A 27,688-nucleotide genomic window follows, 5' to 3' on the forward strand; every position below is an offset into this window, starting at 1 on the left:
GTATTTTTTAAACTCCATTGTTGATTTGAATAGCAAACAACTCTTACTGCGCGCACCGCCGTCCCACCCCCGAAAGTTCCTGAACTTTGAAAAAGTACTACCTCATGAGCAGTTTTCCCCATTTTCAGGGGGAAATCTTTACCAGGAACTTTATTCAGACCCTGGTTTCTGCGGTCGAAACACACGAAGTACCACCCCAAGGTCCCTAGTTCCTGGGGAAAGTTCATGTGGTGGAAGTGCGGCTAAAGATTTTGTTTAGTATGCAGTTGATCATTAAAAATGATTATTTTTAGAAATATCAGTATAAATTTCAGCTTCCAAAAAGTACCATGTAATGCAGTATTTCTCAGCCTTTTTGACTTGAATACCCCCCACTGTCCAACACAATATCTGACAAACTGTTGATAGAGTAAATTGATGCACCACGATTTATTAAATGATCCCAGAAGTAAAAAAAATGCTGAACAGAGGAGATTCTGCTGGCAAAAAGAGCTCGTAATAAAACGAGAATCAAAATTGGCTTGTGAAACGGACGTAGGCTAGTAAGAGCTGTGCGTGTAGACCTCATCCTTGGCCTCAAGAGGCGCTCTAGAGACTGCGGTTTTTAGTGTTCTTGTTAGTGCGTCCGTCTCCCACGCTCGAGACCCTGGACTTGACAGAGTTCGTAATAAAACGAGAATCAACATCGGCTTGTGTAACAGACGTAGACCAGTAAGATCTGTTTTTGTAAAACTCACTCACTTGGCCTCAAGAGGCGCTATAGAGACTGCAGTCTTTAGCGTTCTTGTTAGTGCGTCTGTCTCCCACGTTTGAGACCCCAGTTTGAATCCCGCTCGAACGGATCGAGAAGGACCGGTTATCGAGTTAGGACGCGGATGGGAGTGAGGATTAGGGGGGTGAGTGTAACGGACGTAGGCTAGTAAGAGATGTGCGTGTAGACCTCACTCCCTCGGCCTCAAGAAGCGCTCTAGAGACTGTGGTTTTTAGCGTTCTTGTTAACGCGTCCGTCTCCCCTGATCGAGACCCTGTACGCGACAGAGTTTTTAATAAAACGTGAATCAACATTGTGTAACAGACGTAGACCAGTAAGATTTGTGTGTGTAAACCTCACTCCCTTGGCCTCAAGAGGCGCTATAGAGACTGCAGTCTTTGGCGTTATTGTGCGTCTGTCTCCCACGCTAGAGAACCTGGTTCTAATCCCGCTCGGAACGGGTCAAGTAGGACCGGTTATCGAGTTAGGATTTGGTGCCGTGACTCGGGTGGGAGTGAGGATTGGGGGGTGGGGGTGGGGGGGTGGGGGGTGTGTGTAAACCTCACCCCCCTGATCTCAAGAGGTGCTCTTGCGACTGACGCTAAAGGCTGCAGTCTTTAGCGTCCTTGTTAGTGTGACCGCCTCCCACGCTGCAGCAACCCCGGTTTGAATCCCACTCAGAGTGGGTCAAGTAGGACCGGTTACATTTGGTGCCATGACCCAGATTGGAGTGAAGTTTAGGGGGTGAGTGTAACGGACGTAGGCCAGTAAGAGCTGTGCGTGTAAACCTCACTTTCCTGGTCTCAAGAGGGGCATAAGCAACTGACGCTAGAGGCTGCAAACTTTAGCGTCCTTTTTAGCGCATCCATGCCGCAGCAACCCCAGTTCGAATCCTGCTTGGAATGGGATGAGTAGGACCGGTTACACTTGGCTTTTCGTAGATGGCGAGAACTGAGGGATTTGAAATGTTTTAAAAGCCATGTGAAGATGGTGTTTTTATTATTCAACAGGTGAGTAAGGTATTCTATTGCGAAGGGTCACGCTGAGTTGAAGCACAACCAAAACATTGTTCATCCCTAAAATGCATGCAGTTTTGTTTTTTAACCGCTAGAGAGCCAAAAGTTACATAGTGTAGGCCTATCTCTAAATAACTGAAATATTTACTTAAATCACAGGGAGTACTTCAAGTAAATATTTTAGGTCAAAGGCCACTGTTATAGTGTAAGGATGCCACTTTTGAATGAAAATAAACCTTTAATGAAAATGTCTTCATTACATCTTAATCTATTTTATAATTTGCACTTTGGAAAAAAAAAAAACAATCACTTTTGTACAGGCCATGTTGTATTGTAAATGTAATCACAGCTGAAGGGGTTTCAGGCTCTCATACCTTACTGCTTAAATATTAATTCAACTTGATATGGCACAATTCAGTGCAATGTATTACAACTTCAAGGCACTCTTCGAAAGAATGTTTAAAATCTTGCTTTCCAATGCACTCGTTTCAAAGAATGGCCCACAAAATGGTGCAGGAATACATCTCTGGCAGTCTTTTTAAAGGAGATGACAAGTCTTCTCAAACTCTTTCAGTCTTATGAATACTGATGATCATGTTCGGATAATTTCCCTTTCTGTGTGCTGCATGGGCCTATGTGTGCATACGTGGGACCTTTCTCATGATTATAGATAGATATGTTCACATGCCAGATCAAGAGCAAGTGAACAAGCTTTTATAATGATTAGCTTTCTGAGATCTGGCTGCAGATCAGTTCCTGTTATCAGCACTCCGCAGTGTTATTGTGCGTCTCAGAGGATGACAGACCCATCAGATGAGGATTTTAGCACATGGACCGAGATAAGACTGACTGACAGTCTCAACACCCAAGTCAACCCAGCTTAAGGGGAAAACTGTTTGTCGATCCAGCCTTTACATCAGAAAACAGAAAATGGGCCTGTGTCTGACTCATAGAGACTCATTCTTTCCAGAAATCTAAAGATCTGATGATAAGTGTCTTGATACTAACTTTCAGAGTTCCCCACGAGTAGGTAAAGCCAGGTGAACAGGATGACGAAACTCAGAGACACCACCAGCAACTTCAGCTTTCCTCGACAGGGGCAGAGCATCCTGGGATTGTGGAGGACTGGGCGGGGGAGTGGATGGAGCGATCAGGTTGGGCTTACTCTCGCACTGGTCTCCTGCAGCATCCTTTCTTCTGGAGGAGAGAGAGAAAGAGGTCATTTGTTAGTAATGCACAGGCCAATGACAGAATCTGAAACGCCACACAACTGGAACAGCCATCGGTCTTAGAGTGCTACATATCCACTGCCTCTTGCGTGTTGCTTTCTTCATTTTTAAGGAGTAGCATGCATAAAATGCCCCCACTACCAGACAGATATCACTGATAGGTGTCATGTGTATGTGACAGCCCTATTCGCCAGGGGGCCAATCAGAAAACTAAGAAAGCCTGTCAGTCATTTTGTAGATGATATTATGGAACTTAGGGGTGTAACAATCCAGATGTTTATAAGTTCTTACTAAATTTGCAATGTGAAGTCCAAGCTAGAGGCTTAGCTAGCTACTAGCTAGTTTGTAGTTTGTACTCAATTGGGATAGTTCAACCAAAAACAAAAATTCTGTCATCATTTACTCGCTCCCATGTTGTTCCAAACCAATAAGACGCTCATTCATCTTTGGAAAACAAATGAAGATATTTTTAATAAAATCTCTGAAGAGTTTTCAGTCCCTCCATTAAAAGTCTATTCACCTCAAAGTGTGTATAAAAAGATTGTACCATATTTGAGTGCTCTATGTATGTGAGTTGATCAATGTTTATCTGTGAATAAAAGCCTAAATTAAATCTGTTCATTATATAAAGAGATTGTCTCTTCAGAAGACTTTGGTTGTGTCCGAAATCGCCCCCTATATCCTTAAATAGGGCACTTTTTGAGGGGACAGCCATTTGTAGTGGTGTCCGAATCCATAGTGGACGTTATAGAGTGCACTCATTCAATCCCACAATGCACTGCATTAACGAGTGTACAACCAATGTACGCTCAATGTCTAGAGAATACCCATAACACATGTTGAATGAATTCCCGCGTCTGACCAGAAGATGGCGTCCGCAGTTGAATCATCCATCCATTCATTTTAAAGCCACTGGTCCAATGTAGCAACAGCGTAATATCATATGGGTATAAATTCCTTTATAATTTATTTATTATTTAACAGCCAATACAAGTGATCTGTCTCACTGACTGCCCAACTCAACATGCTCAATCAGATAAAAAGCCACAGACAAGGTCTGACTAGTGTAGACCACTGCCCGATGTTAAAGGGATAGTTCACCCAAAAAGGATTCTGTCATTACTTAGTCACACTCAAGTTGTTCCAAACCTGTATACATTTCTTTGTTCTGCTGAACACGAAGATATTTGGAAGAATGTTTGTAACCAAGCAGATCTAGGCAGCCATTGACTACCATAGTGGGGAAAAAAATACTATGGTAGTCAATGGCTGCCAAGATATGGGAGCTCTAGTGTAGTTCTACCTGGAAGACTCCAATGTCACGTCATTCACTAATTATCTAGCCAATCATTATTCATCTTCTGTAGTACATAAGTTCTGTTCCCAACTTCCCATCCATTACTATGTTCGCAGATACTGATGCTGGCGTTCACCCCCATCCTCCCCACCACCACCAGAATGCCTTCATCTTCAGGTAGGAACTGCAAGCATTTGCTACCCTCTGGATTCGGACTATGGACGGGGCCTACGCCAAAGAACTTTATCATTTAATCAATTTGATAGTCATTCTTTACAAACTGTAAATAAATCTTATTCAAATGTTTTTCTCGCCTCCTGAGTCTTTCGTGTAGAACTGCTTGGCTACAAACATTCTTCCCAATATCTTCCTTTGTGTTCAGCAAAAGAAAGAAATTCAAACAGGTTTTGAACAACTCGAGGGTGCCTAATTTCATTTTCATTTGAAATTTTCCTTTTTGGGTAAACTATCCCTTTAACCAACAGACGGCTGATGGCTTGTAGGTTGTAAGTGTTCTGTAAAGTAATGCATATTCTCATAATATGGTGTTTACCCTCAATGATCCATTAGCAGCCTTCACATATGTGAGCAGAAGTTGTTGAAATGTCATGAATTTCAGTTTATCCTTGATTCAGAACAATGTTTTACACCACAGAGTTGCAGTATTTGCATTTTTGTAAATAAATCTGTGAATGGCATGTTTATAGTTGTCTCTTTGTATTAAGGTGAGATAGAAGAAAGCATTTTATCATCAAAAAATAACACACCTCACCTTTAAATATTTAGGTAATTATGCCTTGAGCTACCAACAAAGCACATTTTATCCTATTTAAAAGCATTCCACAGAATTTATTCCCAAAATCAGTGCAGAAAATCTGATAATACATCACAGGAATGACTTTCATCAAAGCTTCTAAACACAAATAAATATTGCATTCAGCCGCCCTATAAAAGCGCCAGTATGACAAGACAGATTTTGCAGATATTGGAATAATAATAAATATCGATCCAATGTTGTTTTCCCTCCTCGTGCAGCATTGTGTCTGCATTAAAAGCATGACAGGCCTCCGGTCTAACTAAACTCCTGGCTTTTGGCTGGTCCAGAGTAACTCTCTGTAAGCCTCTCTGCACGGCACGCATTCATGTCTGTGTTCACGCCACGTGGGCTACACGACAGCCATTGTTGTTTACACCACTCTTAATTAAAGAGCGAGCCGTGGGAGGCTCTCCATCACCCCAGCAGACTCAGATTAACGACAGAAAAAAAGAGAAAGAGGGAGAGGGAGTGGGAGAAAGGAGACCGTAAGAGAGACAAAATCATCTTTGTTTTATTATGAGCTTAATTAATCATGCTTCTGTATAATTAGACATATGCCTGCAGGAAACAAGATTAGATGCTGACAGCAAAAAAACAACAACAAATAAATAAATACATAAATAAAGGATGGATGGATGGACGAATGTATTTTATTTGTATTTTTTTCCTGCTGTTCAAAGCTTATTTATATTTTGGGTTTATTGTGGTATTACAGTATTTGGCCATCCTGTGCAATGCCATGCTGTTATATCCTTTTAAAAACACCATGCAACCAACATTTTTGATTTGTTGAATTTGATTTATGTTTAATCCTGTATTTATTAGGGTAATGTATGCATAATACTTAAAGGGTTAGTTCACCCAAAAATGAAAATTCTGTGATTAATTACTTACCCTCATGTCGTTCTACACCCGCAAGACCTCCGTTCATCTTCGGAACAGAAATGAAGATATTTTAGTTGAAATCTGATGGCTCTGAAAGGCCTCCATTGGCACAATGCACGGTTCACTCTCAAGACCCTTAAAAGGTACTAAAGACGTCGTTACAAAGTCCATCTCACTACAGTGGTTCTAAAATAACTTTATGAATCGGCGAGAATAGTTTTTGTGCGCAAAAAAACCCTAAATAACGACTTATATAGTGATGACGATTTCAAAACACGACCTCATGAAGCTTCGAAGCGTTATGAATCAGTGAGCCGAATCAGCTGTTTGGATCGCCAAATTTCAGCAGTTTGGCGGTTTGACACGAGATCCGAATCATGATTCGACTCACTGATTCATAATCGTTTCATCATCGTTATTTAGGGTTTTTTTGCGCACAAAAACTATTCTCGCCGATTCATAAAGTTATTGTAGAACCACTGTAGTGAGATGGACTTTGTAACGACGTCTTTAGTACCTTTTAAGGGTCTTGAGAGTGAACCGTGCATTGTGCCAATGGAGGCCTTTCAGAGCCATCAGATTTCAACTAAAATATCTTCATTTGTGTTCGATGAACGGAGGTCTTACGGGTGTCAGACGACATGAGGGTAAGTAATTAATGACATAATTTTCATTTTTGGGTGAACTAACCCTTTAAAAAAAATGTATATATATATATAGTTTATTACATGAATAATCGTAACAACAGTTCAGTCAGGACCACTCTGTTTGATTAAGATTATTGCAGAGGCTCTGAAAGTTCTTTGAAAGCGACAGGCTTCACTCTGAAAACACAATTCCGTGTGGAAGTAATACAAGTACTGTAATGAGATTGGACAAGATTGAGCAACAATGAGCTGTATAGATAGATATGTCTCCTTGGACAAGCATCTAGGGATCATGTGCCTGCATAAGGAGGAGTTGGGGATGGAGGATGGGTAAGTGCATGTCTGTGCGACAGACTGAGGCATGTGTCTGTGCAAACTGAAAGCTGGCTTAACGCATGTCTGTGCAACAGACTAAAGCAGGGGAGTGTACAGATGAACTTGTGCCTTGATTAATTGGTAATGGGAGGAGTTACGGATAAGCTGGCTGTCACGCCATGGTCTGCCTGAACTACGCTTGAGCTCCATTTAGTCACTCAAACTCCATTTATAATGCATTATAATGCCCATTTGTGGTTTTAACTTTTAAGAGTATGATAACAAACACATACCCTTATGAATTATAGCATAGTTATAATGTATTATAAAAATGTTTTCCATTATGCATGTATTATAATGCATTAAGAATATCCTTATAAATACAGACTTCATAGAAAGTGTTACTAAAAGTTTTAGCAAGTAAAAATTAAAGGTGCGGTATGTAGGATTGACAGCTAGTGGTTGAAATGGGTACTGCAGTCCAAATACGAAATATTGGAGATTGTTGTTTTCCCCAGGCCCCTCCTACTTAGACTCGACGCTCATGCGGGTTGCCAGCTTGAGGACACGCAACAGGAGCGAGCGCAATCGTCAATGAATGCCACACTGTAAGTTGATGAGTTGATTTTTCTGTGTTTTAATGTGCTTCCGTTTATACGGATTTTTAGATGGATGCCGAGGTTTTTTAATGGCACCTATTATGCAAAATCCACTTTTACATGATGTTTGAACATAAATGTGTGTTGACAGTGTGTGTAAAAAACCACCCTATAACGATAAAAATCCACCCAGTATTTTTTTTTAAATCCCCAAAAATCATAGCTGTCAACATTGAAAATTGAAAATAAGTGAGATTTCCCGGAATCCATCCACAAAATAAGGGATTTTTTTTTCTTCTTAAAGTTGAAAGCGATTCTTACCCACAAACTTAAAAAAAAAAAAGAGTCTAAAGAGTTTATAACTACACAATATATTTTGATTTTGGCCGTCAGCGTCCTGATCCAACATTGCACATCACACTCATCTACTATGCTCTCCTTGAAGTTTACTTCCCGCTACTTTTTCCCTCTTCCTCCCGCCCGCCGCTGCAATTGTCTTCTTCTTCTTCGATAGTAGCCTAAGCCAGTGTTTCCCAACCTTTTTTCAGTCATTTTATCATACGTTACGCTAGGTGTATAACGGTACAGATTGCTCACGGTTCGGTTTGTATCACGGTTTTAGGTTCACCGTTTCGGTACGGTTCAGCATATTGTTTCAATATTTGCGCGCTGTGAGACGTGTGCACGCTCTCGGATGAGTGAACAGAGACACATTTTCTCACAGCGCGCGCGACTTCTCATTCGCGTCTTCTGGCAGCACTAAACCCGGGTGATGCCGGCGAAAATGACTGGTCATATTCGAACATACGGCATGCAATGAACAAAGTTTACAAAGAGAGAATTATTTTTAAAATTTGAACAAAAAAAAAATATTTAAAAGGACTTTTACACGGCACCCCTGCTCTCGTCAGACGGCACCCCGGTTGGGAAACACTGGCCCAAGCTACTGTCTGTGTACTGCCACCTGCTGGACTGGAGGTCTAGCAACCCAAGAGCAAGCCACTTCACAGACACAGATAGTTGCGTGTTCTGAGTTAACACAATCAGAACGTAAAAATACGGGATATTTTACGGGAAAATACTAAAACGGGAAGACCAAAACAGCGCTTTTTATAGACACGCCTCAAAATGACATTTTCAACAAGTTATAATAAATTATCTGTGGGGTATTTTGTGCATAAAAGGGGCATAATAGGTGCCCTTTAAGAAACCTGGTCTCATTGGAAAAATGTATCTGTGGCAATGTTTTTGCAAACCCCAAAATACATACCAATACATACATATCACTGCATTTTCCAACAGAAATGAACACTAGAGGCAGTAAAACAGCAAGCACTTTTTATCTTTTATTTTTACCGTAGTTCATGATTTGTAAACAAATACATTTTGGAGTGTGCATCTCCATATGTTCGGCTTTTCTGACATACCAAGCTTGTTCGGTAGTTTAGCTAGTACAGATGCTGAAAGCTCGGGTACGAATCCCGTGAAAGACGAGTCATAATAAAAAAGCTCAAAGACTAGAGTTCAAAACACAAGCTAAAATGACATGGTTACAATTGTATTTTTGCCACATTTGCTTTTGTTAACACTATCGGGTAGGTTCAGGGTTTAGTGTAGGTGTACGTTATTTAACGTGATGGAGCATTAAGCTTTTAGCGCCGCTCACCGGACATTTCAATCCAGAATTGCAGTGATACGTACAAAAACCAACGTCACAAAACATTGCCACAACTTGCCAGATTCTCGCTCATCAGTTCCAGAAAAAAAACTACGCTTTAGCGGCACCCAGTGGACATTCCACTTTGAAACTGTCGCGAAATGTGCACGACGCAACCTATTTTGGGGTTTGCAAAAACGTTGCCACAGGTACGTTTTTCCAATGAGACCAGTCTGTTTTTAGGTCGGGTAGAATCTGAGATCGCTGACCCAGTTTGTTTGCTGGCTTCCGTGGCAACAGTATACTGTGTTTTCCGCCCAACTGGCAACCTGGGGTGTCGAAATACTATTCTGTAATTTGGCAACATACGGTCTCGCACAGACCGAAACAAAAACATTCTGACACAGAACACACATTTCAAAGTAGAATAACTGGCTGTAGAATTGTTTTTCTGAGAAACGAGAATCCAAAATATCTGCAAGCATATTATGGTATTTTTATGCTTTAGTAAAGTGTAAAACTTACATACAGCACCTTTAACTCTATATTTAAAATGTAGAATCTTTCTACGCTCGGAAAACAGACCAAAATATTGATGACTCACCATGTACTCACTCATTTCATCCAATCAAATGCTCTTTACAATTAGAATGTCCCGCCCTCTAATAACGTCACCTCTGTCAAACTCCTGAAAGTCCTGCATTTAAAATGGGCAAAGTAAACCTACACATTGACCCTTAAAATTGGTCTTTAAAGTGGTTCTCAATCCTGGTCCTGGCGCGCCAACGCTCTGCACATTTTATATGTCTCTCTTACCTGACACACTCTGAATCAGGTGAATCACCCCCTGTACCCTTAAATAGGGCACTATTTGAGGAGACAGCCATTTGTATTGGTGTCAAAACCATAGTGGACATTATTGAGTGCACACATTCAATCCCATAATGCACCTCAATAGCGAGTTTACAACCGATGTGCACTCAATGGCTAGAGAACACCCATAATGCACTGTGAGGGTTGAATGAATTGCCATGTCTGAAGTGAAGTTGGCGCTCGCAATCATCCATCCATCCATTTTCCAAACCGCAATGTGGGTCCAGCGTAATATCATACAGGTATAAATTCATTTTTAATTGATTATTAAATTATTTAATGAAGGTTTATGCATGCTAGTTTCCATGACAGAGTTCAAGATAAATATTTTCATTTCTACTGGAGCTGCCAGTTTGCTACGTTTCAAATGCACAAACTATGCAAAAGCATCAGCCCTTTCGGCGCACACAGTGTCCGAAATTCACTCACTCATTTGCATTCACTCCCTCAAGTGAACTATATTAGTAGAGTAATGTAGGGAATAGTGAATGAGGGTATAGGGGCCGATTTTGATGCATACAAAATGTGCAAAGCAGTGGGGCGCCAGGACCAGAATTGAGAAGCACTGCTTTTAATGAATAGTTCAGTCAAAAAAAAGGAAAATTTATGTATTTAAAAGTACGTTTAAGGATGAAATCTTCATTACTATCAGAGAATTAAACACAATACAAACCCCAAATCTCCCTCTTAGTTTTTTGGAAGGACGAAATACAGCTTTGACATGATCTGACAGAATTAATGAACCCTTTAATCAGTGATCGCTACCATCAACAGCGTTATTTGGATGTATAGTCAACTGCTTTTCTGTACTGCGTACAACCCTTTTTACTAGTGCACAGTGTCTGTAGTCAGAATGTTTGCTTATTTGTGTGTATTGTTTGCCTCTGAGCTTGTGTTGAGCTTTCCTGTGTGGTCACTGGTCACCACCGTAATTGAAAAATGATGTCCTTCATCACCTGACTCTGCTGACACCAGCCTTTGTTTGTTTGTCTGTCGTCTTCTATGTGTGGCACTCTTGCACACTCAAGGCCATCCTGAGCTCTTCACCACTCGTTACCAGATTACAGCCACCCACACACACACACACACACTTGCCACGGCAGCAAAACACTCTCTCAAACTTTAGCGGTGGATGCCAAGTGTGTGCGGCTGGTGGGGGAAAAAAGAGAGAGGCAGAAAGTGTGCGGAATGACTTTGTGTGAACTACACTAAGTGCTTGCACAGTAAGTAAGTCTACTCGTCTTGAGTCAAAACTATCTGAATAAAGGAAAATAAGTTAGAAATGAACTTGGTGGGTCTCTATAAAGAGAATGCAGTCCTGTAGACACATAGTTGACCTTCATTAATGGGCCTTGTGAAATGTAACCTCAAGCAATTAACCCAGAGAAGAGGCAGCCGTTTTCTGGAGTGCATTTCGCCGCCTTTTCAAAACCAACAATACCGCTAAAAAACTTCTCTTCATTACACAGACAGAATTCACACTGACAAGGGTACAAAGAGGTTAACTAGAAAAAATTTACTGACTGTCTCCTTCAGTCGTACATAGCGTATAACTCCAATGATGCGATGTGGCTTTTTCTTTCATCCATCAAAATATCTCCATGGGTCAATTACGTGACTGTTATTTTTGTTTTGTTTCTAGAACTAATACTTAATTTTTTTTAAAATGTTATTTATAAAGACAATAAATGAGAAATCTAGTATAATCAACGTCAACTACTGAATAAAAACACTGTTCAGGCATAACATTATGACTATTGTGTTGGCCCCTATTTTGCTGCAAAAACATCCCTGACCCGTCGAGGCGTGGACTCCACTAGACCCCTGAAGGTGTGCTGTGGTATCTGGCACCAAGATGTTAGCAGCAGATCCTTTAAGTTCTGTAGGTTGTGAGGTGGGGCCTCCATGGATCGGACTTGTTTGTTCAGCACATCCCACAGATACTGGATTGGATTGCGATCTGGGGAATTTGGAGGCCAAGTCAACACCTCAAACTCGTTGTTATGCTCCTCAAACCATTCCTGAACCATTTGTGCTTTGTGGCGGCGCATTATCTGCTGAAAGAGGCCATAGATCCAGGGAATACCGTTTCCATGAAAGGGTGTACATGGTCTGCAACAATGCTTAGGTAGGTGGTACGTGTCAAAGTAACATCCACATGGATGGAAGGACCCAAGGTTTCCCAGCAGAACATTGCCCAAAGCATCACTGCCTCAACTGGCTTCTTCCCATAGTGCATCCTGGTGCCATTTGTTCCCAAAGTACGTCACCTGGCCATTCACGTGATGTAAAAGAAAACATGATTCATCAGACCAGGCCACCTTCTTCCACTGCTCTGTGGTCTGTGGTTTTGATGCTCATGTGCCACTGTTGCTGCTTTTGGCGGTGGACAGGGGTCAGCATGGGCACCCTCACTGGTCTGCGGCTATGCAGCACCAAACACAACAAATTGTGATGCACTGTGTATTCTGACACCTTTCTATCAGAACCAGCATTAACTTCTTGAGCAATTTGAGCTACAGTAGCTCGTCTGTTTGATCAGACCACACAGGCCAGCCTTCACTCCCCACGTGCATCAATGAGCCTTGGCCACCCATGACCCTGTCGCCGGTTCACCACTGTTCCTTGGGCCACTTTTGAGAGATACTGACCACTGCAGACCGGGAACACCCGACAAGAGCTGCAGTTTTGGAGATGCTCTGACCCAGTCGTCTAGCCATCACAATTGGCCTTTGTCAAATTCGCTCAAATCCTTACGCTTGCCCATTTTTCCTGCTTCTAACACATCAACTTTGAGGACAAAAAGTTAACTTGCTGGCTAATATATCCCACCCACTAACAGGTGCTGTGATGAAGAGATAATCAGTGTCATTCACTTCATAATGTTATGCCTGATCGGTGTATTATTTCTTATTTCTTTTACTCTCATATGACAAGAACACCATGAAACAAATGATATTGCAGGGACCCGTAGAGACCGGTACCAGAAATTATTAATTTCAAAAGAAATATATTTGATATTAAAGATTAAAATGTACTGTATATCCGGTAAAAGTCTAAAGAAAAATGTGCTATTTCTTTTTACTTGATGGTAAGACCACTTGACATTTTCAATAAACTTTTGATGGAAATGGTATCAACATATGTAACCAACATCAACACCAAGATTAGAACTTTAGAACAAGCACAGGGCCTCTAGCAGCAACAACAGTCTAATAAAAGACACTTATGTTCAATAAATAATTGCATGTAATGATGATAAAAATCTGAATAAATGGTAGTTAATCAGCCTGTTAATTAGACGGCTGTTGGTTGTTGTCAAGCGACATGTCACATTAATATAGAATGTGCATTTACAGGTGGGCATTAATTTGACAGCACTTTTAATCTTGCTCATCCATTTAGAATTAAGTGTCAAATTGACTTGCCTTATAAAAAATTTTATTTGCATTTTTATTACATCAGACATCCATTTGTCATTGACTACTATTTACAAAAAAGCATCCCACAATGCCCTGACAAAATCAGTCAAATATGAATTACTACAGACGCACACGCCAGCTAAACTCATATGGACAATTTTCTGCTCTTTCTCATTTAATCTGCATACAAATCATCAAGATGTGATTGGACACATCTACTTTTTGTCCCCTCTCCTACAGGCCTCCTGGTGGTGGACGTCCAGCACTAAAGGTCAGCTGTTTGTAAATCCAAACGGCCAGGTTCCCACTATGTGCCCCCTTGCAGTTAAATGCGTTTCAACTGCTGCCAGCTCCCTGTGTCCTCAGAGCACCTCTCAAGCACCCTCTCACCCACATTACACCCTGTTGATTCTGAACTGAAAATGCAATGTAAATCAATGCAATTGGACTGGGTTACTATATAGATAATTTAGAAACAGGAGTTATGTGTATTTAAAAGTCATAGGCCTCTTGTCATTTTAAATTGAATCAGCCAATCACAGACTAGTCAACTAATCAGTGGTTTCGGGTTCATCTGACCCCAACCAGCTCGTCTCTTAGGTGTGTTCTTGAGTCCAAAAATAGCTAGACGAAGCACAACAGAACAGAACATAGATATATTGAGATACATTTTTAAAAGTTTACTTGATATCTTAATATTTAAAGGCTATGCAAATAAATGTAAATAAAACAACTTTATTACTCAAATAGTGTGAGATGTAAAGCAACTACTTGTTATGTTTATGCAGCTCCCACATCTTTTGAACCATGAATTTTTATGATATTTCCAGTCCTTCGTGATTACTTAAAGGTGCACTATGTAACTTTTCCGTCCGCTAGAGGTCGCCTATTCAAAACAAAGATGTAGTTTGATGATGCCAAGTTTGAGCGCAGTATCTTGAGACATGTGGTCTTCAACTCACAGCCGGTGTTAAAGAATCAGGATAGGACACCGGGAGAAATCATGTTCATGGATGCGATTATTAACGTTACTTTAGTATGAAGCAGAGCAGGACGGAGTGTTGTGGAGCTGAGCAGGGCCGCCGGAGCGATTGTTAATAAGATGAATGCAACACACGCCTCGCGAGCAGCGGGACTTTTATTATGCCACAGACACTGGTGCCATTTCCGCTTTTCAGGTCATGAGTATGAGGTAACGCAGCTCTGTTTATCATATTAGATACATTTGAGTGTGTTGAAAATGATGTTATGACATTACTCTGTGCGTTCGCTCGGTGGCTGCTATGACACTTGTTCACACTGCAGTGAGAGTAAAACGTTTCTGCAAAATATAACAAGAAACCGAGGGTAACGCAGATATGCGAAAATTGACAGGCGACTCCCTCACGTCCTGGTTCCTTGGTTAAAATAGCAGTTTTCTCACGATTTACAAATAGTTGGAAACATTTGGGATATTATAAGTACTCAATTGAACAAAATATATAACACTGGCCTTTTCCACTGGCCTGGTTTTTGGATATTTTACTGAAATTTTTTTACATAGTGCACCTTTAATTTTGATGGTCCCCTTTAGACATTCTACTGAAAGATTCTGGAATATACCACCGCTTCAATATAATTAATATATATATATATCCTACTTAAATTCATAATCAAAGCCTCAATCAATATTCATCCTCCTATATAATTATTATGATTTTAAAGGGGCTATATGCAACTTTTCCCCCAAAATAAACGTAACAATAGCCTTTTTATTTTACCATTTATGACTCAAACATCTCCTGATGAGCATACTGACACCTTGTCCGCTCACAGTGGGTGCACCTATAAGCCTGTATCCTATTTTTCCTATTTTCTGGCGGGTCGTTTTTTTCCCACGCTGTCTGCGGATGTGACGTCACCACCGCTGCGAGAGCGAGCAGAACATAAGAGCAGTTCTGTTTTTTGGCCACAGGTGTCAGTCGCGAGTTTAAATTTCAGAAAAAACGCATATAGCCCCTTTAATGATTCTTTCCAGTTATGATTTTGCTTAAATCAAGAGGACCAATGACTATTTCTTCCTTTATATTTTCTAAAGTTTGTATTTGGTCTCTGAGTGATGACTGCTTCCAGAGATGAAATATGGATTTGTCTTTCATTTTATTTAATTTCATTTTATCTTTCCTTTTACTGAAACACTAAAGGATTGGCCTGTCTGTACCTCTCACTGAGAGAGAAGCACATAGTATCAGCATGTTTTGGTGAAGTGTTTTGTTGATAGTTAGTTAAGACTCTCCAACCTTGGGAGAGCTGTGATTCTAGGGAGCTTGTGTGTGTGCGTTTCATGATCTGATGATGATTTTCTGCACATGACACCAGACCTGAAGACGCCTTTCAGCAACCTCCGAGGTCAACAATGATCTAATTCTAGTGATGGGGGGACAACTAGTCTACCTAGTTTAGTGATATGCTCTGCTATCTATCCTTGTGTGGAAATTTACAGTGACTGTGCATTTTCTCTGAGCCAATCAGAATAATCCACATGGCAGTAATGACGTGGTTAGACCTTGAAAACAGTATAACTGTTGAGAAATTGTATGTACGATATAGGCGGAGGCGGGTAGGCTGGTAGGGGGAGCACGGCCTACGAACTCCTTGTGAGACTTGAAGCTGCTTCTGCTGATGAAACTGCAAACTATTCTTCAGTAAATTTTTCTTTAATTAATTACACTCCTGACTCTTGGTCTTTATTTTTCACTACTGGTCCTGGGTCCTAAGCTGTTACCCCAACACTACTAACGTAAGTGGTAAGTAGTAAGTAGTAGTAACGTTTCACCTACAAGTCAACTAACCCTCATTATAGTATTAGTAGAGTATTAGCAGACATGGTAACACTTTACAATAAGGTCTCATTTGTTAGCATTAGTTCATTTACACTGATAAAAATGTTCTGCTTGATTTACTTCAAATGTTTTATTTTTTGCATAATTTTATTACGTAGATCAAACAAGACTAGTCTTTGAACAAACTACTTAATTTTTCTTTCTGTTGAAACAAAATGTGCACATAAAGTAAACCTAATTTTAGCATTTCTCTAGTCTTTTTTGTGTGCAGTTGAAGTTTCCTTTGAAATACTTTTTACTCAAACAATATAAAACTGAATTAAACCATGCTTTTAAAGTGTATGGTTTACTTAAAAACATCTAAATAAATAATACAATAGATATTGTGTAGACACCATATCTACATAATAGAAGTAACGTGGCACCTGAACACAGAGACCTCAATACTTGGTACAAAATACACAATGATGGTAACATTCAATGAATCCTGTTTGAGTATGAATGTGTCATTTTGAGTAGAAAATAAACTCCATGTCCCAAAATAGCAAGTTACTAAACCTTACAAAAAAAACAATGATAAAACTTAAAATCAACGGTATTAATTATTCATGCACCAGTGCATGATGGGAACACCAGCATCAGATAAGTAGGTTTTACTTAATTTTATAACGTTGGTATTTCCACTTTAATTTCTACAAGCTTTACTAATATAGAATGTACTTTGTTTTTCTGAATTCTTGCCTGAACTAACTTTTTCAGGTAGAATTTACATTCTGTTTTCTGTAGTATTTACTTCACCACAGAATCATTTTTGTATCAGTGTATTAACTAACATGAAATAACAATAAGCAGTACATTTGTTACAGTATTTATTTATTTTTGTTAATGATAGTTAATAAAAATGCAGTCATTCATTGTTTGTTCATGTTAGTTCACAGTGCATTAACTAATGTTTCAACATAATGTATTAGTAAATGTTGAAATTAACATTAACTTAGATTAATGAATGCTGTAGAAGTATTGTTCATTCTTAGTTCATGTTAACTAAAGCATAGTTAACTAATGAAACCTTACTGTCTGATTAATATCTGCTAACACTTTATTTTGATGCTCCCCCAACAGACATTCTACTATCTGACTATAACTTTGCAAGTATGTCAAATTAATCTACTAACCCTAACCCCTTATTCTACTAACCCTAACCCTACCCCTAACAGTCTAAAGGCCCGTTCACACCAAGGATAACAATAAAGATATAGTTCTAAAAATCATTTAAAGAATAGCCACACCACAGCTATAACAATAACGGCACAGAAAAACGATATTGTTGGAATAACTTTCAAAACGATTTTATCCAACTGATGAACGATAAAAACATTGATAGCCAATCAGAATCCACCCTGCTGTAACAAGCTGGAGAATTTAAAGCGACAGACAAGCACACACTTAGAATAAACAGAGCGATATTGTCCGCTGGTGTTGACGCAAATATAGTTATCTTTATAGTTATCATTCTTTGTGTGAACAAGCCTTATCACTCAAATAATACTCTAATGAGAGTTAGTTCATATGTCGACATAAGCCCTATTCGGATGGTAATTGTTTCTCATGTGAAAGTCCATAAAAATAAATTAGCATGCCACCTCAGTCATAAAACTCATGCATTCGGATGGTGATTTATTCACTGTGGAGGAGCGAGTTTTATGATCATGCGCCCCTGGGAACGAGCTGCTCACGTGGTCAATAACATGATTGTATGCTGTAAATAAAATGTCATATGCTTGGTATAATAAGAATAAATGCATATTTCATTCAATAATAGGAAAATAATATCCTAATTATGATTTAATTATTTACATATTTTTAAAAATAGGAAGACGCACATTATAGTTAAAGGTTTTCTGTCTTGTATTTTATCTCAAAATAAAGGATGTCATTTTATTCCACATGGAAATGAGTGAAATAAGTTAATACAGCCTCTTATTTACATGAGGTAAACATAATGCTGCTTGGTTAGTAGAACATATATAATTGCTGCCATAATTACGGGCCATTTCAAATGTTTACGTGCCTTTCTTCTTTTTATTTTTTGAGCGGTGATGAAATATATTGCTCTTGTAAATACTTGCCAGCATTTCAGAAATACAAGTCTAGATCTTTAAAATGCATCCAAATGACAGCGAAGCGCAACCGTACAGTGCTCCGCAGTGGTCAAAAAGGATATAAACAGTGAATTTTGAAGTGATATATTCTTGAAAACTCAGAGAAGTGGATTCGGACGGCAATTACCACACGACCTTGGTGTTTTTCAAAAAAAAAAAAAAACCGGGTGGTGGGAGAAAAGCACTGATATTCTGGATTCAGAAAGCAATAAAATAACTGACTAGCCCCTGTCAATTATGAAAATACCTTATGACCCACGAGAAACAATTACCGTCTGAATAGGGCTTCATAGTCAACAGAATGTATGAAGGGTGCCATCAAAATAAAGTCTAATCCTTTTTTATTTTAAAGCTGAGCATGACTGTAAAACGTTAAAAATCCAAGACTTTTCCATAATAGCGTATATTTTATGTTAAAATACTTTCTAAAATCATTCTCTACATTATGTGTGGCGCAGAAATTACACACAATTCACCATTAAAATTCTCTGATTTTTCAATATCTTCCATGAGAATCCCAATCTTAAAACTCAGAATGCTTTCTTTATTTCTCTACCTACTCTTCTTCTCTTCATGTGCAGTAGAAGAAAATATCTTGAATTGTTTACTGAAGTGTAATGGATGTGGCACCTGTTTTGAGGACCCAGCAGGGAGAACGTCTCCTCTGTTTGCATTGGCACAGGTACGCTGAAACCAGCAGCACATAAATCTCCCTGCTCATATCTCTCATCTCCTGCTTATTAATATTCTCTGAACAGAGCGAGTAAGGAGAAACCACAGATGACACAGCATCACCTCAGGGCTTGTCTCTACTGCTTGGGGGAGTAGAACGGCACAAATGCTTTAGAGTTGAGGTCACATTGGGTTTTAACTCTCGATTTTGTGTCTTATATTGCAAAACCTGCCTATTCTTGCTCAGACTGAACACTAAAACGCCACCTCAGCCAAATCTGTACTGCGCAGTCAATCTTTCCAAACAGGAAATGCATGCAGTTTATGGCTTCGGTTTAAGATGCTTTTTAATAGGTCACTTTGTAGAGGATCTTTATGACACTTTCAAGAGGCGAAAGGCCTCCACCCAAATCCATTAAAAGAGAGAGAAAGAGTGATAGTGAAAGTAAAAAAGGAAGCAAAGCAAGCGAGAGAGAAGGAGAGAGCCGGGTCAAGGTGGGCTAGCTGGGCGGCTTTCATAAGGAACTTTAGCTGAACAAGCAACGTGCCTCACAAGCCTTCTCTAAAGGGACAGGTGCCCTAGTAAAACAAGAATTACTAAGGTTGTGTAGTGGAGGGAGGTGAAATACTATACATAACACTCAGCCCCCGCTGGCTTTTATAGCCTACATACTCATCTCATCTGCAGTATAAGGCAGTGCACATTAAACCAGTGAGCCCCTTTTAGTGCACTCCAGTATTGATCTGGGTGAACAAACAGTCCACACACCACCTTATCTCAACATTACACTTATCAACCTATATAAGATCCATGAATGTGTAAAAGCGCAGTCCCGTAACAGATTACATACCTCTATACATCCATTCAGATGCTTATTTTGTAGAAAATGCATTGTACACACAGTGTTGTTATATAGTGATTACAGAGGAGGGTAGGATTAGACTGGGTAAACCCAGTCTGATCTGCCGGCGATTTGATTTCGCCCTGCAACTCAATCTGGAAACACCAATCACAGGCTGGCTTATCCACCTGGCGCGCTATTGGCGGGTTTAACACGATGACGGCTAGAGAAGCGATGGGTAGTTGCCCGTTGTTCACGCCTCTTGTGGTCTGATTGGTTGAAGGACTATACAATTGCGTACAGAGTCATTTCATTTATGCCCGTTTATCACGCCTCTTGTGCAGTAGAAAATACAGAGCAGACTCCCCAGACCAATGTTCAATCTTAAATTGAGCTTGGTCTGGTGATAGCCAAACAAGGGTAGGATTGCACTGTTCATAAGGTAATACTTAAAGATGATGCGTGTATTTTTTCAGTTTAAAACAGAGATATAAAATGTCCACTTAAAAATTTCTCAAATCGGATTGGCCCGAGTAGCATTCCAAGAGTGCTGATACTACAGTAAACACTCACATAAAGGATTATTAGGAACACCTGTTCAATTTCTCATGAATGCAATTATCTAATCAACCAATCACATGGCAGTTGCTTCAATGCATTTAGGGGTGTGGTCCTGGTCAAGACAATCTCCTGAACTCCAAACTGAATGTCAGAATGGGAAAGAAAGGTGATTTAAGCAATTTTGAGCGTGGCATGGTTGTTGGTGCCAGACGGGCCGGTCTGAGTATTTCACAATCTGCTCAGTTACTGGGATTTTCACGCACAACCATTTCTAGGGTTTACAAAAAATGGTGTGAAAAGGGAAAAACATCCAGTGTGCGGCAGTCCTGTGGGCGAAAATGCCTTGTTGATGCTAGAGGTCAGAGGAGAATGGGCCGACTGATTCAAGCTTATAGAACAGTGATTTTCAAACCTGTCCTGGAGGACCCCCAGCACTGCACATTTTGTATGTCTCCCATATTTGACACACCCACTTCAGGTCTTGCAGTCTCTAATAATGAGCTCATGAGTTGAATCAGGTGTGTTAGATGAGGGAGACATACAAAATGTGCAGTGCTGGGGGTCCTCCAGGACAGGTTTGAAAACCACTGTTATAGAAGATCAACTTTGACTGAAATAACCACTCGTTACAACCGAGGTATGCAGCAAAGCATTTGTGAAGCCACAACACGCACAACCTTGAGGTGGATGGGCTACAACAGCAGAAGACCCCACCGGGTACCACTCATCTCCACTACAAATAGGAAAAACAGGCTACAATTTGCACAAGCTCACCAAAATTGGACAGTTGAAGACTGGAAAAATGTTCCCTGGTCTGATGAGTCTCGATTTCTGTTGAGACATTCAGATGGTAGAGTCAGAATTTGGCGTAAACAGAATGAGAACATGGATCCATCATGCCTTGTTACCACTGTGCAGGCTGCTGGTGGTGGTGTAATGGTGTGGGGGATGTTTTCTTGGCACACTTTAGCCCCCTTAGAGCCAATTGGGCATTGTTTAAATACCACGGCCTACCTGAGCATTGTTTCTGATCATGTCCATCCCTTTATGACCACCATGTACCCGTCCTCTGATGGCTACTTCCAGCAGGATAATGCACCATGTCACAAAGCTCGAATCATTTCAAATTGGTTCCTTGAACATGACAATGAGTTCACTGAACTAAAATGGCCCCCACAGTCACCAGATCTCAACCCAATAGAGCATCTTTGGGATGTGGTGGAACGGGAGCTTCGTGCCCTGGATGTGCATCCCACAAATCTCCATCAACTGCAAGATGCTATCCTATCAATATGGGCCAACATTTCTAAAGAATGCTTTCAGCACCTTGTTGAATCAATGCCACGTAGAATTAAGGCAGTTCTGAAGGCGAAAGGGGGTCAAACACAGTATTAGTATGGTGTTCCTAATAATCCTTTAGGTTAGTGTATGTAGTTCAAAGCCTTGTCAGAAAATGTTCAGTCTGGGAGATGTGTATAAATGGTGCCAATTTTTAAGGGTGTACTCACATTAGGCATGGTTGTCCAAGCGTGATTGTTACACCAGTTAGTGGTGACAATTGACCGTCTTTACAAGAGAGTCATTTGAATCATTTACTCAACCAATTCATTTGAAAGTGCTGATTCACTCAGGGACAAAAACAATTGACTGGCTGCATCTGAAATCGCATACTTCCATACAATATATATTAGGTGAAAAGAGTCCCAGCAGTTAGTATTTTTACTCTGCTTAAGTACATTTTTCAAGTGTATGTACTTTATCAGTGTTTTTCTTAAACTTTAACTTTACAACATTCCAAAGCATAATATTGTACTTTTTACTGCACTACGTTTCGTATTGAATATAATTTAATACTTAATTACATTAAAAATGTAGTTTTTTCTTACTTTTAGTCAAGTAAAAGTAATTCAAGTAAATCAAGTTTTACCTGAGTACAAGTAAGAAAGTACAAAAATGTTTATGTAATTAAGTATTAAGGGTAAAAAAAACTTCATAAGTATTTATGAAATGTAGTGCAGTAAGAAGTGTGACATATGCTTTGGAATGTAGTGAAGTAAAAGTTTTCCAAATAAAAACACTGATAAAGTGCATATAACTTGAAAAATGTACTGAGTAGAAAGTAAAAATACTCCCTACTGTCCCCCTCAGGTCCAAGCAAACAATAGCCGCCATTTCACGGTCTCGGTTAACTATAGACCCGATATAGTCCAGCATGAGTAACCCAAAATAACCTTGAATTTGGTTGTCGTTTTTGCGAGATGATTTATTCCATCATGTAAGCAAAGTCGACAGTGATTACAAGGCGTTTGGTTTCATTTCTTTGACATGTTCATGTTCTAGATGACTAGTCTATTCTTGGGCTATGGTTAGACGTCTATTACATTTTCACTGACAGACAAAATTTTGCTTTGTTTTAGCCTAGACATCAGGGCTGTGTTTGGACGGCTATTAGACAACTTTTAGACACAAAATTGATTGCTGGGGTAGTATGTCTGAATTCATAGTATTTATAAAACAGTACCCAAAGGACGTACAACTTTCAATGTGATCCCAAAGAGTGCATCCAATGGACACTTTACTATCCCATGAAGCCGAAGGAGAGGATTTGTGAATGGCAGTGAAATGACTAAATATAACCAAAAACTTTATATATAGGAAGACGGTGCACTCTGATTACTTATGAATGGGAGAAACTGCAACGCCCAATATGGCGAATAAGCCCCACCTTCTAAATGAAAGAGCCAATCGTTGATTAATAAAGTCACGAGTCTCTGCAGCTGCTGTTAGAAGCTACAGTTGCTATAGAAACTGTCAAGCGTTCTGAGACGCTGAAAAATTCAGTTTTTTGTCATGATTCAAGCGTTTAGAAACAACATTTATGAGACAGTTGTAGTCAGATTTCATTGGCGATTTCGAATATGAAATTTAACCGTGAGCTTGAGGAAAACTTTTGGAGAATTTTATGTTTCCCCATTCAAAGAGATAGGATCTGCACTTGCATGCCAGAGAGGCATTTCAAAGATGGCCGCCGAGTGAAATTACTTGTCTTCTAGGGACTTTGTTGAACGTACTTTTTAAATGGTCACAAAGTAATCACTTATTCAAAAGATAAAGCATGTGATTTTGGACGTAGCAACTTCATTCATATGATTCATTCAAAAACACTGATTGAGAAAATAATGAAACAACTGTCATTGAATCGTTCACTCAACTGATTCATTTAAAAAATCTTTTAGTAACAACAAATCTTTCAGTAACCAAGCATCACTACTGTTACTCATTATGTACATGGAAGTGTTAATATAAGCAATAACACACACAAAAATGTGCTACGCTGTGAACTATCACCATTGTGCCCTTGAGCTAAGTGCTTACGGTAACCCCATGTTACAGTGGGATTGTTCAGGTGACAACTGTATAAAATTCGACATTATTAAGATAATTATTTAATCTATTCAACTCTGTCTTTGTCATGTTCCTGTTCTGTTGGAGGACAGGACAAGTGGGACCGGATCCACTGCTGCTGTCAATCACAGTGTGATAATGCCCTTAATATGGAAGGGAATCTCTGTAGGGAAGACCTGGAATTACAACAGTGTTGCCCTTTTAAATGAGGGACTTTGTAATGTGAATATAATCAGTGAATATAATCAGGGATGAGATCTCTTTGATTGAAGCACAATCACTTCAGCACTTGCTGCACACATTGGGTTTTTTTACGGGCAGTTCTGAATTTCCAGCATCTAACTAATCTAATCTAGCAAGCTCTTCTCACATTTTAATCATAAACACTGCCTTCTAAGATACCTTGTTCAAAGGGATACCCAATATATCTATACCGTACCAGGTATTGGCTGACATTAGGGACTTTTTAATTCATTGCTATGAGTATTGGATGGATATCAGTCGATATTTGGATATTTATTTGGTCATTTAGATCATTTTTGCCATCATTTATCTTTCGCGTCACTTTAAGGAAATCTAAAAAAAAACATTGATAATTTAACACTGCTCAAAATGAATATACATGTTTTATACCGTACATGATAATGCTACTATATTCACCAAAATGCGTTGAAATTAGCTCAGTGAAAATGATCATGCATGATGGCAAAAAACACATGATTATTTTACTGAATGCTGCAAAATATAAATAAAAATAGCTCCCTCTACTGTACAATATTTCACAAAATATTATTCTTATTTGAATATTGTGCTGTCTGCTTAGCAGCATACTAGCAACATGCAAAGTATTAGTGTAATGACATGCAAAACTATTCTTTCCAACTGTTTGTGGATTTAAACACATGCTAGACAATTTGTGTCACAAGTTTGTGACACATCACACTGTTTTCTTAGTGTACTGCATTTCCCATTGCTAAGAAGCTGTGCTAAAAGTAGTAAAAAAAAAGAAGTTCAACCATTGCATTCTGTTCTATTTTGTGGCACTCCATCAAGCTGTTTTTGAACACAAAGGCCCCTAAGTGAGTTGCGGCTAATGCAGAGCATTTCTATCAAAGAGTTTTCATTTTGGTTAGAAGGGAGTTGACAGCTGACTGAGAGTATGTGCTGGTTCGATTATTTGTATTTGTAAAATTAATCTTATCGCCACCTTTCTGTGAGCACAGATTTGTTGAATGCTGGCTAAACACAACACCACAAAACAGTGACAAGTCGAGAGTCTGATCATTAGTGCCCTGAACTAACAACGGAAAATCTCTAGGCATGGGTAAACTTCAAAAGTTTGAAGAAGGAACCCCACAGACCCAGGTTTGAAACGTCTCATTCCATCTTTAAGCCACCAGAGAAGAACTGACAGCCATTAAGAACTTCTCTCCAGTGGCTTTGCAGCAAGGGATCGTGGGATATCACTTATAAAAACTCAGTGTGTGAGTCCGTCCCCCAGTCTGATTCTCGGTGCATTAGGGGGCTAATCTTCAAAAACACTGCTCTCTCCCTCCCTTACTCAATCCCTCTCTTTCCACTTAATATCTCCTCACATGCTGCAGTTGTCCCTTTGAGGCCTGAAATCCGGCTAATCTTTCTCTCTTCCCAGCCAGGAAACCAAATCAGTTTCTATCTCTTAGTGTCTTATAGTAAAAAAAACCCACAATCATGTCTGTGAGTGTGAGCGTGAGAGAGAAAGATACAGATACAGACAGAGTGATAGATGATAATGAGAAAGATAGAGCTGCCATCCACGAGACAACCAGTACTTGCTGCAGTTGTGAATCGGTGTAGAGCAGAGCTTCTCAAACCTATCAATCCCGTGGAGCTGATTTGTAAATTACTGACAGAAACTTCTTGTGAAAACAAACTGCTTTGTGGAGCCCCTGGCACAGTTAATAAAATACTATATAAAAGTACCGATATTCGATACCATTTTCGATACCACGGGGAAAAAATGCTGCATATACTGTCAAATAGATATTTTTAATATAATACTTTTTTTGTCCGTCTATCGAAAGTCTAGGCGATTAAAAATTTCTTCTGAAGAGATCACTTTATATGATAAAGCTTTTAAAGGTCCCCTTCTTCGCGATTCCATTGTTCAAACTTTAGTTAGTGTGTAATGTTGCTGTTAGAGCATAAATAATACCTGTAAAATTATAAAGCTCAAAGTTCAATGCCAAGCGAGATATTTTATTTAACAGAAGTTCCCTTTCAAAGCCTACAGCGAACGGCTGGCTTGGACTACATCCTGGTACTTCCTTCTTTAATTACGTCAGTAGAGCAGTAGAACAGACTAACCTCCGCCCACAAAGAAACGCGAAAAAGGGGGCGCGGTCTTGTTGCTGTCCCACGTGGAGAAGCGGACGGTCGCGTGGAGAAAAGGAACTGTTGCGTTGAGTGTGTTTATCGCCATGTCATCGAGACGCTGTTATTTTCATCCAGGAGTCAAATCACCTTTGTTTGGCTTTCCCAGGGACGCTGTAGAGATTATTGAACGCATACATCTCTCCGTTAAGAGGCGTGACCTTTCCAACGTGCGCTAAGCTGTGGTCGAATCACAGCACAGGAACCGCTTGCACAATCAGAACTCGTTACGTGTTTCTGAAGGAGGGACTTTATAGAACAAGGAAATCACCAGCCGTTTTTAGGACGGTGAGAACAGCGGTATACAGATAAGTAAATAGTGTGAAAAATACTGTGTTTTTTTACACGCGAAACATGAACACATGTTATATTGCACACTGTAAACACAATCAAAGCTTCAAAAAAACACGAAGAACGGGACCTTTAAGGTTTTTCTCATATATAAACGTTGATCAATTACCATTACAATTATCTCACAAATATTTGCTAACTAATTGTGTTGCAATAGCTACAGCACAAGGAAGCTTGATTTCAAATTGAATTTAAAAAGATGAGTAAACAGTAATAAAATAAGAACAAATAAACAAATGACTAACAATAGCACAAATAAATACAATAGAATAAAGATACAAATTAAATAGACTGCTTTATTTTTTCAGGTAGGTCTAACAGTATTCAGGTAAGAAACTGAATTTAAAAAAACAAAGTAATCAAATTTAAAATAACATTGGATAATCTTCATTATAAAAAATGAAATACAGATGAATCCATTAGAGTTTCACAAGTTAATGAGTCAAGAGCAGTAAGTGATCGTTTGTCTTTTTGTAGTTTGAATAATAAATAACTGCTGTCCCTTTAAGACCCGACGCACGCATGGATCCCAAACACTCCGGTTCAGACTGCACGATTTTCAAACTCGTCGGATCACAGTTCTTTTCACACTGCATGACTATCTTGGGTAGCATTCAGTCACTGCTGTGTTCACACTGCACGATGGATCGGCGACAGGGGGTTTGACACTGCATGACTTTACAAGAGGAAAAATCGCCGACAGCTCTGTCCCGTCCGCGAACTACGTTTCACAAGCAAACACACGCAAGAAGTGAGAAGGAAACAACGCGAGATCACACGTGCGTCAGACCGGAGTTCTCGCGCGAGACTGGAATTGTTATTAAAAATATAGACAGCAGTTCGGAAACTTGCTATCCAAATTGTCTGTGCGCATATTTGCAGCAAAAGGGAGAAAAAGAAAAAAGATTATGGTGGAGGACAATGTTGGGGAGACACAGGGATCAAGGATTGTG

General features: G+C 39.6%; 1 protein-coding gene across 3 annotated transcripts in view; it reads right to left on the bottom strand.

Annotated features, from left to right (window-relative positions):
* The window catches only part of large2 (LARGE xylosyl- and glucuronyltransferase 2), a 127,402-nt gene that overhangs the window by 24,805 nt on the left and 74,909 nt on the right, over positions 1-27,688 (bottom strand). For all 3 annotated transcript variants that reach the window (XM_079825708.1, XM_079825710.1, XM_079825709.1), the window contains one exon: positions 2,776-2,964. In XM_079825708.1, the coding sequence (XP_079681834.1) occupies positions 2,776-2,875 (100 nt within the window). In that variant the 5' untranslated portion in view covers positions 2,876-2,964. The remainder of the gene's footprint in view (positions 1-2,775; positions 2,965-27,688) is intronic.

Source organism: Gobio gobio, assembly GCF_949357685.1.
Source record: "Gobio gobio genome assembly, chromosome: 9".
Taxonomy (NCBI): domain Eukaryota; kingdom Metazoa; phylum Chordata; class Actinopteri; order Cypriniformes; family Gobionidae; genus Gobio; species Gobio gobio.